General features: G+C 46.1%; 1 protein-coding gene across 2 annotated transcripts in view; it reads right to left on the reverse strand.

The window, feature by feature from the left end:
* Positions 1–16,021, reverse strand: part of ELOVL5 (ELOVL fatty acid elongase 5) — a 68,424-nt gene that overhangs the window by 4,387 nt on the left and 48,016 nt on the right. For both annotated transcript variants that reach the window (XM_059075338.2, XM_067006389.1), the window contains 3 exons: positions 3,759–3,836; positions 2,808–2,979; positions 1,001–1,125 (listed from right to left, as the gene is read on the reverse strand). In XM_059075338.2, coding sequence (XP_058931321.1) covers positions 1,001–1,125; positions 2,808–2,979; positions 3,759–3,836 — 375 coding nt within the window. The remainder of the gene's footprint in view (positions 1–1,000; positions 1,126–2,807; positions 2,980–3,758; positions 3,837–16,021) is intronic.

The raw sequence follows: 16,021 nt of genomic DNA on the forward strand, positions 1-16,021 counted from the left end.
TTAACAGGACTGTCCGGCTGCTGGCAAAGAGATGATAACAAAATGCCAAACACATACGCAGCTCAGAAGGTCTCCTCAGAGTTTTTTTTTCCCAGAAGGTTATCTTTCAATATTGAAAAATCGCAATTGGCTTGGAGGGATCTGAATCAGCTTGGTTTCCTTAGAAAAAAATGTACCAATAAGGCAAGGCCAGGGCCAAGAGTTTAATACCTAATATCGACAGGTTAGCTAGCTCTGGCCTATTGCCCCCATGTCCTCATCTATAAAATAGGGGTAATAACACGAAATCAGGCTACTGGGACAATCCATGTAAAACTGCTTACTTGACAAATGTCAGGATTTTAACATGAGTAGTAATAGTGTGAATAATTAGTTTATGAAATAAATCAGGAAGGGAGAGGAATAGGGTGTATAATACACGGACAGCTGAGGAAAGCTTTAAGAAGGACGGTGGGAAATAACCACCAAATGCGAACAGCTGCTGGGTGGCCCTGGCACGTGGGCCCAGGAAGGGGGCTGTCACCTGAGGCACAGCAGTGCCATCCTCACCACCACAGGGGCTGAGAGGTCGCCCGGCACCTGCGTCCTTGCTGCCTAATAAGCTAGCACCCTGGGCTCATGTTCCTCCCAGCAAATCCTGGAAACACAGATACCACAGATTTCACCTTGGATTTGGGTTCTAGTTAGAAAACACGTGCACACACATACGCTCTGTGCACAAACTCAGAACAAATGGCTGAACTTGAAGTCAGAGAGCTAGATTTAATCCTTGTTCCGCAATCCAACTAGCTGCACGGTCTCTCCACCCACTGAAATGAACATGATTCCCTGCTCTGTCCACTTCAAGGAGTTTAACCGGATCAAGAGAGAGAGGAAGGGAAAGCCACACCTTAGGTGCTAGTAAACAACAATGAAGCCAGGAGGGCAGCAAGAGCACCCCAGGAAGAGCTTGGCGTTCCCCAGGTGGCAAGTCCTGGGGGAAAGAGGCCACGTCACTCACCAGCTGCCCCTGCGTGATGTACTTCTTCCACCAGAGGTACGGCCTCATCGAAGGGACGGATGACAGACCATAGTATGAGTACATGAGGACGTGGATGAAACTGTTAAGTGTGGCACCAAAATAAGCTGCAGGAACAGAGGGAATTGGGAAGGAGGATGCCTCAATGTTTTATATGTAGTAGGTCACAAATAAAATTCAAGATTCCTTTTAAATTAAAAAAAAAAAAAAAGTGGTTTTGAACAGGGGCTAGCAGACACCGCGGCAGCAATCTGGCACTGCACGGGCATGCAATCAGAATTCAATTTCCACCAGGGAAGGCAGTTGTCATGATGCTTTAAGCCCAGGGTCCGTTGCAGCTACCAGGTGGGCATCCAGGACAGGAGTCAGGAGACCACCTGCCCCACTCTGGCACCTAAAGGTTTTGCTTGCTGCCAGGCCCCCAGTGACTCCCAGAGGCAGCTACCCAAGTGCCTCCGATTGCTGCGTTGAAGACCTGGGGAAGACAGCCGACGGGCGGTTCGTTCAAAGCTGGCTGTCTCTACACATTTGCTGAGGTCTGGAGAGGCCTCTGAAATCACCTCCTAATTATTCCCCAGGACTGCAGTGCGGAGGCCATATATTCTTATCAATAATAGACTCCAAAGCCTCGTTCCTCAGAGATGAGAGACCCATTATTTACATCTTAATTTATAATTTCCAGTAGGACCAGCAGGTCTTTTTTCAGACTCTCTGCCCTCTGCCCCCACAGTAAGTAATCAAGCAAAGCTACCAGCTTTCCCCCTTGTGCGGTCAGACACACCAGGCTGGGCTATGACAGTAACTGGCCGTGTGACCTTGGACAAGTCACGTCCATTCTCTGGTTGTTTCTCATCGGCCAGGTGGGGCTGGTGATGACCTGTCATCCTGTGGGATCTTTGACATTTAAAGTCCTCTTCTAATGTGGGGAGGTGCCGTTTCTATTAGAAAGTTAAGTCAGGTGACCCACGGCCATGAGGTGTGAGCTCTACCAACCCTTCTTTTGTCTCAGGGTTCTCCCAAACTGGAAGAAGCTGGACTTGGAAAGTCCTTTCTGGTTCTAAAATCCTCTATGTGAATCCTGGTGGGCCAAGTTAATCAAGGGTGGCACTATTCTGGGGAAAAACATATGTGACTAGACTCAAGGGGTCCTGGTCAAATCTGCTGCTGATGGATGAGAGGAATTTTGACTTGGACATGTTAGAACTCCTGGGCTGAAACTGATGGGGACAACTTAAATCTCTGGAGGTTACAGGACACTTCAGACTACAAGCGGTCCACATCCTTCTCAGAGAATTTACTTCAAATGTGGGTGCTTGTCACAGAAGCTGCTCGGCTAAACACGCTTCAGGAAGGCGAGGGTCACTATATCAGAGTACGTGCAGACTCCCTGAGGTACTACAGCTAAAGCTTGTTCTCCGGTGCCCACTCCATGGTGTGATTCCATCTTCCTGGTCTGTCCCTGTCAGTCAAACATCTTCCAAATTATAGGGAAACAAGGACCAGGAACAATCTGGAATAGAGAACTCTGTCCTGATTTCTTCATGTGCCCCAGGCTGGGAATCTGGTCTCTCCCTCATCTTGCCAAATCAGCACAGGATGTGCACCAAACTAGAAAAAGGTTCTGTCAGCTTGCTGAGCGCACAGGCCACGCAGACTATCGTTAAACGCAACCTGGACACCACGTTCAAAGGCCTGACCTAGATGTCTATAGAAACAACACCTTTTCTCAAAGCCTTAGTTTCAACTCAGCCTTTCCGCTCACACCTGTCCCCAAAGATGCCAGACTCACAGTGGCCACAGGGGACCCAGTTCATCACGAACCACCAGATGTTGAGCATGGAGGCGTGGTGGTACACATGCAGGACTGTGACCTGGTGGTTGTTCTTGCGCAGGATGAAGAAGAAGGTGTCCATGAACTCAATGAGCTTGGAGAAGTAGTACCACCAGAGCACGTGGATGATCTAGGAGGAAGGGGCCGTCAGCATCTTCCGGGTTCTGCGCTCAACCCCAGGATCCCACCCCCACAACTGGCCAAAGCGTCACTCTGCAGTGCCTTTAACCAGAACACCGGGGGCTGGTTGGGGGGGGCCTGGGGGGAAGTGAAGGCAGGGAAAGCTCTTAAAGGTCCACCAACCCCTTTCAAGACTCTAACGGATCCCTGCCGGCCTCCCGTTCCCTCTGGAAGGAGCCTACAGAGCCACTGGAGGAAGAAAACCACATGAAAGGCACTTCTGCTTTCAGGGGCTGGCGTGGGGCAGGTGACAGACACGAGGCAGAGGAAAAAAGGAATCAGGGTATCCAGTGCCAGGTTCTGCCCAGTTAAACGTGCCACACGGGGTCTCTAAGGAAATGACTGCCACGCTCAGGGTAGACTGCAGCGTTTTGTTAAAAACAAAATGCAAAAAACACGCCAGAGTGGAAGCTGGAATCAGCAGACCACACTCAGAGTAGAGGAATGATTAAAACACTTAAGACATCCTTCCGATCCTGTTTATATAAATAGAGCACAAATACTAATAAATGCACGCACATTCTTTTCCCTGGAAGCTGTTAACTGGACTTACTTTTTGCAGAGAGGGAGATTTTAGTTTCCATTCTATACTTTTCATGCTGCTTAAGTTCTCATACCATGTGCACATACTGCTTTTAAAGTTCTTTAAAAAATGTCCACAGGGATTACCTGGCCAGCCATCTTGTCTTTTGAACAATTTAGTTATTAAAAAAAAAAAAAAGACAATACCTTCATGTCTGCTTCTCCTCCACTGCGTGTGCCCTGACAGAAGAAGTTATACTGGCCTTCCCAAACTCCCGTCACTAACTGGAAAAAAAAAGAGGGAAAAAGCTAATCACCAACAAAATAAGAACCAGGAGAAGCCCTGTTCAATTAAAGTTCATTAATTTGAGAATCTGTGCAGACTGACCTTGGGCTGTGCTGAGGCAGGTTTGCTCCGGGCAAAAAACCGTAATGACAAGGGAGTGTGAACCAAGGGGGGTTTAAAAGGACTAGGGACTCAATTTCTCAAGGGGCAGGCCCTGCTTTGCCAGGCCGCCTCTCTCCAGTACCCTCACAGTTCCCCTGGGCCCATCGCAGGCACCTCGCCAATTCCGAGGCCTAAGTGATCCAATCATGGGCTCAGGTCCTGCCCTGCCACGGCCTCCCGGGAAACCACAGGCTTCCTCAAACCTGAGTGTGTAGGACCAGAATCACCTCAAGGGCACAGTGAAAGGCAAACTGCCGGGGAGTGTTTCTGGTCTGGCAGGTCTGGGGTGGGGCCCAAGAATTCCGATTTCTAGCAGGTTCCCAGGCAATCGTGATGCCGGTCTGGAGCCCCGCCTGCTGCAAGCCTGGGGCAGCTGAGTCCAGCCTGAGCCTCTTCACTGTTTTCCGCTGCTGTGTCATCTCCGGATCCATGAATGAGACCTCTGCGAACTGAGGAACCGTGCCCATGCCTCGGAACTCACCTGCGGCAGGGTAAGCACTGTGGTGGCACAGCGAGGACCCCGGACTTGGGGTGCAGAGCTGCAGGGTCGCCAGTTCTCCATGAGGGCCTCAGCTGCCTCACCCACACGTGAGGATGACGCCCGGCTAGGGGGAGACCTAAGGACCTGCTCCGACGGTCCAGAGGGAAGGTGGGATTTGACCACCCTGTGCGTGTCCACTATGTGCCAGCCAGCCAGACACCCACGAGATGCGCCTTTCGCCATGGAGACTGCAGCTCACCACCTCCTCCTGAAGCCTCGGCATCCTCAGCTGTTCCCGGTGGCTCTCCCTCTGGTGGTCAAGTGGGGCCATGGGAGGAGAAACCTCAGGTGGTCTGTCTTGTCGTGCTTGAGCTCATCTGGGGAGCCGACACGAGGAACCGGCCACTGGGCCCCCAAGTGTGGTTCTCAACGTGTTCCCCAGTCCAGCTACGCCAGCATCACGTGGGAACTCAAAAGACATGCAAATACCTGAGCCCTGCCTGGAGCTTCAGAGCCAAAACCCTAGAGAATCCAATCCTGTGGTTTACAAAGTGTGGTCCCGATGCAGCAGCAGCAGCATCACCCAGGAGTTAGCTAGAAATATAAACTCTCAGGCCCAACCCCAGACCCACTGAATCAGAAATTTCTGGGTGTGAAGCTCTGTGGTGTGAAAACAGGTTGTTTCACAGGTGATTTTTGGTGCAGCTGATGTTTGAGAACTGTTAAGCTGTGGTTCCCATTCCAGCTGTAGGACAGGCTCACTGGGGGAGCTTTTAAAAACTGCTAATGCCTGGCGTCCCCCAGACCATTAAACCAGAAGCTTGCAAGGCAATTCCAGTGTGATACTAGGAGTGGGAACCACTGGTTTCTCGCTACCTGATTCACGCAAGAAATGGCTCACCTACCAGCGCTGCACGGAAGATGTAACCAAGACACAGGACTTTAGAACCTCGCACTGACCACCTCCCCCTACACTGTCCTCCAACAGAGTCTGGCTGGGGGGGGGGCGGCACACAGATGCCCTCAGGGAACATCAGCTGATCACAAGGGTCCAAAGACAAACGGTTAAACTTCCACCCTCAGAGACAAAAAGCAGCACACTCAACACCCTGCTTCAATCTGGTTTTCTTTCTACTAACTTCTTTAAGAGCTAACACGGTTTTTGCGGCCAAAGAGCAGCTCATCATTTTATGATGAAAAGAACCCAGGGTTAGGGAGCAGAACCTACCAGGGCTAGTTAGCCACCTGGGGCGCGCCAGCTAATTCCCTTAGGCCCTGGTCGTCCTTTACTGTAAGCAGATAAGGCTGGAGTAAATTATTTCCAAAGGTTCTGTTTTAATTTTCTACAGTTACTATGTTAAGATTTTTCTGAAAACAGGTCACACATAAACTACACTATACTATCTTTGAAAAACCAGACCCATAGGTAATTTATTGGAAGGTATATTATCTTTCTGGTCTTCCCCTTTCTAAAGTCATGCCAGTTAAGCACACTGAATGCAGACCTATCAGAAGTCCCAACAATCAAGATACAAAGCCTGAGTCTAAAGTGGACTGTGTGCGCGTGTGTGTGCGTGTGCGCGTGCGTGTGTGCCCACGCTGGGGTGGAAACCTGAGGGAAGAGAGGTGTCATCTTGGCACAGTGTTCTTTGCTGCCCTTCCTTCTACCCCATAAGGGAGCTGATAAATTTTCTTCTGTGGCTGGAGGGTACAGAGAAAGAACTTTTTGGAACTCCACTGGGTTAAAGGATGGAGATAAGGAAGCCTAGATCACAGGTGTGAGCCTCTTCCAGGTGAGATACATTCTCCAAGTGCAAAATCTGTTTCCCTTGTAGAAAGTCCCACCCCTTGAGCCCAGCTGGCTGTTTCATGATTCCGTGTTTCTGGTCACAGGAGCAACTAGGAGAGACCGTGTGAATACTTCAAAGCAAACTTGTCACCACTTCTGGGCATCCCCTCTAAGCACATCTGCTTTTGCCCCTTGGCAGTAAAAAAGGGGAAACAACTTTCAAAAACACCGGAAGAGAATGTAAAATCTTTGTTCTCACAGAAGCCTTTCCTTAAAAACAGAAACTTGTAGTTCTTTTACATCACCAATGGGAAGGAGGGAGCACAAAAAATACTATGAAACAGCAAACCATGCCTGTCCCTTATTTATAAAAACAGATGGCAGCTCTTTAAGGTCTCATTTTCCTCACTCTTCAAACAGGATAAAAATAATACTCTGGCCTGTTCAGGCTGCTGTGAGTAGTCAACGAGATGTGTGTAATGCTTATCTTACCCAACCTGGTATAGAGGATAAGCACAGCAACTGTTAGAAATGACCGTTACTTTATCCTTTTCAACTGCAATGCTCTCTGCACCCATGGAGCCCCATCTCCAGCTCTCAAAATCTTATTCATCCTTCAAAGGTCAGCTAAAATTTTATTGTTTTTCATGATTGCTCCCTTGAGCACTCCAGCTGAAGCCGGTCTCCTGCCTCTGAGCCTAGGTGCCGTGCCTCTGAGCTTAGGTGCCGTGACTTACACCTATTTGCTTACATGCTCCTTTAAGACCCGTCACTGGCTCTGGCTGAAGCTCCTCTGTAAGCGCTCAGAGGTTGTGGCTGCCTATCTGCAACCACAGAATCCATCACGGGGGTGGGGGGAGGTGGAACGGGGACTCGTACATAAGAGACGCTGAACAAATATTTGCTCAATAACAACAAACAAAGTGTTCAAGGTGCTGCTTCTTGCCTCTTAAATCTAGGCCCAATGTTTTATCTGCAGGGGAAAAAAAAAAAGTTTCTGTTCACAAGATGAAAACCAGTCCTCAACAAATGTCATCCTGGTGACATGGAGTTTAATTCTTAAATATCCTTGGCTTCAAAAGGGATAGGATATTTCACACATGAGGATCAAGCAGCCGAGTTCAAGTCTATTCACCTAAGCTTCTCAGCCACCCTCCGTACAAGTGGCCAGTATCAGGGTCCTGCTCTCTCCATTCCCATCAGAAAAAAACCGCATGTCTGAGAAACAGACCCCGGAGGCTCTCAGCCAAGGCCTGGCCTTCCCTCCAGCCTGAGAGGAGCGCCCCAGAGGAGACAGTGCTCTCGCCAGGCCTGGCTTCCCTCCAACAGCTGCTCTGGGCAGCTCATCACACTGCAGCCCCAGGGAGGGCCCAGGAGGTGGGACCAAACGGGAGGCACTGGAAGTGAGGGCAGGGCTCTACCTTGACTTCTGGAAGTCACCCCGAGAGGAGGTCTGTGCTCCAATGGAAAAGCAGGCCACAGCGAGCAGCTGGCCGCCACCTCCCCAGCTCCTGATCCCACCGGCCACTCCAAGAGCAACCGAGGGGGCACTAAGTACCCTACGCCCGGCTTTTCCCCGGTAACCAAGACACACACACAGCACCGCTGTGAACCACCACTCCTTCTCTGGAGTAAAGCAAACTTCGATTAGGCCACGGGCGTGCACACAGCTATAATTAAAGCCTAGCTAGAAGCTTTCTTCTCTCCTTATGAGACAAATTCAATAACCAAAAGTGGTTTCATGCATCTTTTCACTTAAAGAAGAAAAGTGAGGTGAATATCACAGCTGGGTCTGGATGATGCAGTTCACGGAGTGATTCATCTCTAGTTGTTTGTCTAGGTGAGAGTTAACTTTTCTCATCTAACACCACAATTTAACCACAAATGTATACCCTACAGCATGATAACCACTTCCACGGCACTTTCTGTAATGCCACCAAAGCATCTCAAGAAACAAGCTCATTTGAAACACTTGAAGCAGAAAAATGTCATCCTGTGTGGCCCTTATCAGTCACTCACCCCAACAACCCAAGATGTCAGAGCAGCCAGGTGACCCCTTTCCAAAAGGGGCTAATGGATTTAGTGATGAGGGTTTGATGAGCTGTGTGGTTATTTCCCCCTAAGCAGAAACAGAATGGAAGGTAACGGGAACAGACACTATCCATGCTGAAATTCAACCATCCCAGGACCCGAGGGACTTTGCTAAAATAAGCAGCACCACCCAAAGTGTGTGAGGTTGACATCTTCCCAGATTTGGCTGTTCCTGTGGGCATCTACAAGTGTGTACTTTTTAGAACTGCTACAAGTTCATGTTTTTATTAAGGAAACAGAGACGAGTAGTGATATGGCTGGTCCAAAGTCACACAGCTACTCGGTGGCACTGCTGGGACCAGCACCTAGGAATCCTGACTCTCGGTCCAAATGCAATCTCTCTAACGCACTTCCAAGCTCCTCTGACCTTCTTTGTCTGTTTTTGTGTCTTTAGTAAGAACACAACAGAGATACTCTATTCATGAAGAATTCTATGGAAAAGCAGACCTTTCGCTGCATCTTTATCTTCAGCAGATGTTTGGTTTCAAATGAACCATCAGCTACTCCCAAATTAAAAGTACCTCTTTCTCCAAGGTTTAGCTGGCCAATATTGGCAGTGCCATTATGGAACAGGGTCAAGTCAAAGCATGTGGTTTTGAATTTCAAATCTTTCCTGTCCAGAGCAGAAGAATGCCCATTAAGATAGTTTCAGGGCTTCCCTGGTGGCGCAGTGGTTGAGAGTCCGCCTGCCAATGCAGAGGACACGGGTTCGTGCCCCAGTCCGGGAAGATCCCACATGCAGCGGAGCGGCTGGGCCCGTGAGCCGTGGCCGCTGAGCCTACGCTCCACAACGGGAGAGGCCACAGTGAGAGGCCCGCGTACCACAAAAAAAAAAAAAAAAAAAAAAAAAAGTTTCATACCCATGACCTCCAAAAGTGTTTTTTTCCACTGAGGCCCAGGAAGCCCTTGGCTTACAGCTGACTGCAATACTCTTGGTTACGTCATAAGGACAGGCTCTGTACACTAGAGAAGGCTTCAGAACAAAGCACAAAGAAACAGCTTGTCCTCAGCCCAGCCTGACACAGGTATGTCTGGCATTCTTCCCTCAACCCTGGGCCCTGTCCACTTACGCTGGCAGTCCTCTGCTCTCAATAGTCAGCGTCCTGAGAGGTGGCTTCTGGTAAGTTGCTTCCACATACCCCACAAGAAACACTCATTTTGTATTTTATGGGAGTGGCTGGGAGAGAAAACCCAAGCTGAGGCTCAGTGTTCTGAGGCAGTGACGCACAGTGGCCTGAAGCACAGACTCGCATCCCAGGTCCACCCGGGGCGTTGCCTCTGCAGAAAGGGGACAGTGACAGTGTGATGAACAGTGAGTGAACCCAGTACCTGCATATAAGGCAGGCACTATATATGTAAGTCTTTGCTGTGATTCTACACAAACGTCTGCTCTTTCTGCCCCAGTGCTTGAAGGCTCGTGACTAGGTCTGCACTGCTGCTGCTCCTACTGTATACAGAAGCCCTACCAGAGCATCCTCTGCATAATTTAAAGAGAGACCTCCAGCTCACCTACTGACTCCTGCGCTTTACAAACTGAGTCTGCTCTAGTTGAGGATTTGTAGACTGGTTCCTTTTTACACCAGCTGTAAGGCTCAGTTACCAAGGTCTGTAGGGTCAGTTTAGAGGAGTCAGGCCTGGCTCTGGACCAAAGCCAAAGCTTCCTCTCTACTGGAAGGCATCCCTTCCCTGTCCCATGGGAGTGTGGCTGAGGGGAAGGCAGTCTGTCAGAAGGCTGACCTGCCCGCTGCCGGCATTCCCTCAGGGCAGTGCCAGGTAAGTGGACAGGCAGGTAGCTGAGGCGCGGCTTCTCCCTGAGAGAAGCTTCTTTCTGAGCAAGGAGTTTCAGTGGTAAGGGAACCGTGAGTGAGAAGTGTTTTAGGCAATAGTTGGGCCTTTCCTATAAGTATTAATCTCACCAGAGTTTCGACCTCTGTTCAATGGGGAAAGGCAGAATAGTACTAAATGTCTTTTTCAAAGTATTTTGGGAAACAAAATCATTTCTAAATAAAATTCAGTAATCACTTGCCAGGTCTTTTAAGTGTTTTTCCAAATCCTATTTTTTCCCCACAATAACATATCTATTTTAAGAAAGCCTGAAGGGAAAGAAAAACAAGACCGTTTAGAATATAATGTCTCCAGAGCAACTGCTCTGCAGCTCTATCGAGGACCTTCAAAGCCAGAGCCGGGGAGGCAGTGCCGTCAGGGGCCTGGGGAGACCGGTGCTGACAGCACTGACGCCACAGTTACAGAGGGGGGTGGAAAGCACAAGCAAAACACCCTCCCCGCCAAATGCTCAGCTTCTCTCATCCTCCACATAAAGCAGCATCGGAAATCTTCAAGAGAAGATTCAAAGAAAAAAAACCACTGACGTCTGGTTCTGGCAACGCAGCAAACCGTGCGAAAGCTGAACCACCTCCCCAACATTAACACAAGGCAGAAATGCTACATGAAACACCAAAATAACTCCAACACCACTAATGCCTAACTGTAAGGTGAGACTTCCCCTAAAAAAATAAGTCAGAAAAGAGGAAGTGAGCTTACATTCAAGTTCTTTTAAAAATCTCTTTTATTTGGGGCAGACACGTTTACCTGAGATGACCCCAGCAATACTAGCTTGGGATGCTTACACGGGACACCCAACAAACTGTTCTGTTTTTGTTTTTAAAAAAGGTAAAGAAATTTAACATAGGCTCTTCCCTGGTGGTCCAGTGGTTAAGACTCTGCGCTTCCAATGCAGGGGGCATGGGTTTGATCCCTGGTCGGGAAACTAAGATCCCACATGCTGTGCAGTGTGGTAAAAAAAAAAAAAACTAACATTGATATAATAATTATTCCCAGAGGCATGACCTCACAGATATAGCTGGAAGAAAAATTTTTAAAGGATATTTTCAAATAGCAATACAGCAAATAGTTAAGTTTGAGATCACAGTTGTATCTAACTAGGAAAAAAAATGTTTCCATGTTATAAAGTGAAAAAAAGAACAAGCAGTGAAGTTTTAGAAATAAAAGATGTATAGTAACTAAAACTAAAAATGGCTGAAAGAGCAGATTAGACACAACTGAAAATACGAGTGAATTAGAGGAATGCAGGAGAGACATAAAGATGCAAAAAACACGAGAGAGAATACGTAGGGGTGAGAATGTCCAACACACGTCTAATGGGAGCTCCAGCCAGAGCTGGTGAAGGAGGAGGAAGCTTCGAGGATATGATACCTGACGACTTTCCCAAATTCAGAAACACAGAAATTCTCAACTAATGCACACAATCCTGAGTGAGATAAATAAAAGTGGACTACTATCTAGGCACACTGTTTCATTCTTAAACAATTTTAGAAATATCTGGAAAGAAAAAGACTACCTATAAAATGAACAAAAATGGGAGTGTGGCAGACTTCTCCAAAATAAATCTGCAAAGTGCTGGGGGAAAATAACTGCTAATTTAGAATTCTACGCCCTGCTAAAATACTTTTCAAGCATAAAGTCACATAAATGATACTCAAACAGAGACTGAGTTTACCCTTCCCGGAAAAGGAACTACTTCAGAAGAAAACTGAACCTCAAAGGAAAGAATGGATTTCACAGATGAACAATGTGCAAAGAAAATCAGTAAGCACAGACTGTAATGATAACTATTTAGGACCTCAGAAAGAGGTGGAATGAAACACCTGCCAACAAAAACACGGAAGATGGGGGATCAGAGCCCAGATCTTCTACGGTCCTTGTATTGTTCAGGAGTAGAAACAGTAATTCACTTTAGACTTTATTAAGTCAAGGGTGCATGTTAAAAACTTATAATTACTAAATAATAGAATTAGAATAACTTTTAAATCAGTAAAATGAAAAAAAATGCAAGAAAGGAATAAAAAAAGAGCAAAGAAAACACACACACACAAAGGTGATAGAAATTATTCCAAAATAATGATTATACTAAATGAAAATGGATTAAATTTCCCCACTAAAAGACAAGAGAGTGTCAAGATTCAGTCATTAACTCCTAAGTGTATATACCTGGCCTAAATAAATAAATAAATCACATTTCTAAGCAGGGACATGTCCAATAACATTCAATGCAACATTGTTTCTGTTTGTTTGGGGGAGGAAGGTTTAAACTGTCCCAGAAAAAAAAACATACTTTTTAACTCCTTCTTAACTGCAAAAGGCTTTTACCTCAAATGCCAGCATATACATTTATTTCTATCTAGTAAAGCACATGAGGATTGCTGCTTTGGAGAATAATTAGGAAAATAATACAATTTTGTTTCTGTATTACATTAAAAAATGCAAAATGCAAAGCAAGAGTGAAGTTTCTACAAAGGAGAAAGATAGTGTTGGAGATAATTCTCCAAGGATCTCAATGCAAAATTGCTACAATGGAAATAACGTACATGTCCATCCAAAGAAAAATGGATAAAATGGCATAATAAACTCTAACACTGAAATAACACAGAAAAGTTAAAACTAATGAAATGAAATGCGTAAGATTCAACATACATTCTCAAAATGTGATGCTGACTGAGAAAAGCTATTTGATAAAGAATATAAACTGTACACCATTTATGTAAGTTAAAAAAAATTGTCTCAGAATATTCTGTAAGTTGTCACATATACATACATGTTTAGTAAAAGTATAAAAACATATCCAGAAAAGAAACGAATTTCAGAAGAAAGTTAAATCTGTGAAGGGGCTGTGCTTTAAGATGCATTTTTGTCATGTTTTCCTTTTTAAACAAAAAATTCAAATGTAATGTCAATATTTGTTAGGTACATAGGTACATATATTTCGATGATTTTATTTTCCATATTCTGAAGTAGTTTTGGACTTACAATTTCAAGTAAAAATTGTAAATGGAAAGAAAAAAGTTTTGAATCTATGCTGATTCAGATCACCTATCGAGTTAGCTATCAATCATTTTCTAAAATTACATTTTAAATGTTCTGAATGTTTGATTCATTTCACTGAATTTTCTCACACTACTTCACAACACTCAGTTCTAACTGCAAGGGAATAAACAAACAATCAAAATAATCTTGTTTGTAATCTGTGATTTATCTTTGTTAAATAAAGTAAAACGTCGTTCTGGCATCTGCTTTTTTATGTCTTAATGCTGAAGCCATGCTAACAAGGGGACGGAAAAGATGTGGAAGGAACATTGTAACTACAGCTAATGAGGTGCGTGTGAGAGACGCAAGGCTGGAGGCACCGTGGGCACCCCCGGGGGCTCCGTGATGGGAGAGAAGGCGTCAGGCTCCTCGGGACCACGCGGAGGCAGGAGGGGCTGGGATCACTGCTCTAGAGCCAAGCCCTCTCAAGATGTCACAGAGGAACTGACCTTGAGAAGGGTTCTCAGAAACGAGACGGGGGCTGTCAAACGGAGGCAGGCTTAGGTCTGAAGGAAGCGGAGTTTCTAGGCGGGCAGAGACCCAAAGAAAGGAAGAACCTGGTCTTGGGGGTTTGAGCGGATGGGGCACTGGGGCTGGCTGCTAAGGAGGGCAGCCAGCAGTTCTCTCCATTCAAGTTCAAGGTTGACGTGCTGTGCGTGCTGACCCTGCTTCCTGCTGAGCCCCGAGATCCCTGCACGGGGATGCTCCCCTCCGGACTGTGACAAACCAAGCAATTGGATCCTCCCTGCTCTGCTGACAAGAGGCCAGAGGCCAGGAGCAGGGCGGATACACCAAAAAAGTTCCAGGTCAGGACAGAGCAGCCCTCTGAGTGTCTGACATGTTAACTAAGGAGTTATACTACTGGGTGAGCCAGGGGAAACCCGAGTCCAGCCCAGGTACACCCTGCACAATGAGGGAAAAGTCACAATCTGGCATCTGGTGGGTGGGGATTCTCAATCTTGGGAACAAAGGGAAAGATGTGTGGATAGTCTGAAAACACAGTGGGGCTTCCATTCAGATGAAACATGCCCTGGAGCTGGGAATCCGGCGGGGGTGTGTGTGGGGTGGGGGCTGGAGGAGTAGGGGTGTGGGTAGAACGGCACACAAGATTTTTAGGTTTGCTATGCGGACACCGTTTTACAAAGCTGAGTGAGTAATGCAAACTAAGTTGTTTCTCTTCTATAACTTGACATTTTATTTTCAAGGCTTTACCACTGACTGTCATCTTAGACAACACCTAATTTAATAAATGAAAAACTGCTTGCCGTGAAGTCCTCTACTCCTAATCTAAAATATAACACTTCCAAACATACTTCTATTCAGGGATTATGACCTCTTTCCCAGAAATAAACACCAAATTCATGAGGCAATTAGAAGTAAAGCCACGTCTCTCTTTTTAATTTTCTTTCTACCAAATGCAGAAGCTATGACCAAGCTCTTTCTATACCTTAAACTCAGTTTAAGACAGTCATTTGGTTACTTTTCTTCTTCTAGTCATTTAAAAACTTCGTGACTCCCCTCTCATTTCCTTTTTATCTCCCTCTTTCAATATTTCTCTTCTCTCCTTGTAACACTTAATCTTCTTTATATTAACCTAGAACTTTGCCAAGGCAGCTGAGAATTCATACCACAAGATTAAACAAACAAAAATATCAATGGCTACATATTTATTTTTAAGATTCTTTACAGACCCAAATATGTAGATAAGCAGGTGGGTAGATAAAGACTAATCGTTGTGACCATGCCAATGGTGTGAGCACAGGCAATGGCGCCAACTCTTGGGATGTTTCCCTGAAATGAGGGGCCCAGCTGGGCTCCATGGTCCCCTCAGTTTGTTCTGCTATAAAATGCTGTGACTGCCCCATGTTTCAGTATTCATTGGACTATAAATGCTAAGCAAAAAAAGAGGAAAAACCAGTAGCTAAAATGAAATTTAAAACTTGACAAAAGATACGTTATAAGGGTATTCCTGAGGGGTTTATGTAAGTACAGGGAAAAAAAAAGTCAGACAAAATCAAAAAGAAATGTCATCTAATGTGGGTACTAGGGTTTATTTTCAACTCGGGAATATCTGATCTGGGCCTATTTCTATAAACTTGATTTAATTTAAGGAGTTTTGCCCCCTTATCCATTACTTCTCTATGTACTCTAAATTGTGGGTTAAGCACGTCATTCTCCTCCTCTATTTCCTGAATCTCTCTATTCAGGGCTTAGATACTGCTCAACATCTTCCAATGTTTTCGCCAAGCTGTCTTGGAGGGAAATCTGTACTTCCTATTACAATGCTTTCAGAAGAACCCCCCAGATTCAGCCACATGCACTTGGAGGCAATCTACCCAGCACTCTTCTTCTTCCCCTCTTTACCAGGGAATTACCTGTTGGAGAGGTTAATTATGAAGTTGTAATTATATCTCTGGGGCTTGAGAAACATACAAGGCAGATACTTAAGTTCTGTAAGATTTAATAGAGTCTTAAATACTCTTTCTCTAGAACACTGCTAGGCATAATAATAAACTCTATAAGAGCCTGCTTAAGGAAATGGCTCTACCATCTTTCAAGTAGGGGAAAGTAAACTGCTCCCTCTAAGACACCTGACAGCTTGCTGCGGCTTTGTCCCTGGAACACAGAGGTGAGCGCAGTGCCGGGGCCACTCCTGTGCACTGCCCTTGCCTCCAGGCCCGCAACCTCCACCTCGGAGGCTAATTAAACTGCTTTCGCCCTACAACAGGCCAAAAAGGAAGCAAAGAAAAGGAGTTGTGAGCATTTCACAGACTGTCAGG

This window comes from Kogia breviceps, chromosome 10 (genome assembly GCF_026419965.1).
Source record: "Kogia breviceps isolate mKogBre1 chromosome 10, mKogBre1 haplotype 1, whole genome shotgun sequence".
In the NCBI taxonomy this organism is placed as follows: Eukaryota; Metazoa; Chordata; class Mammalia; order Artiodactyla; family Physeteridae; genus Kogia; species Kogia breviceps.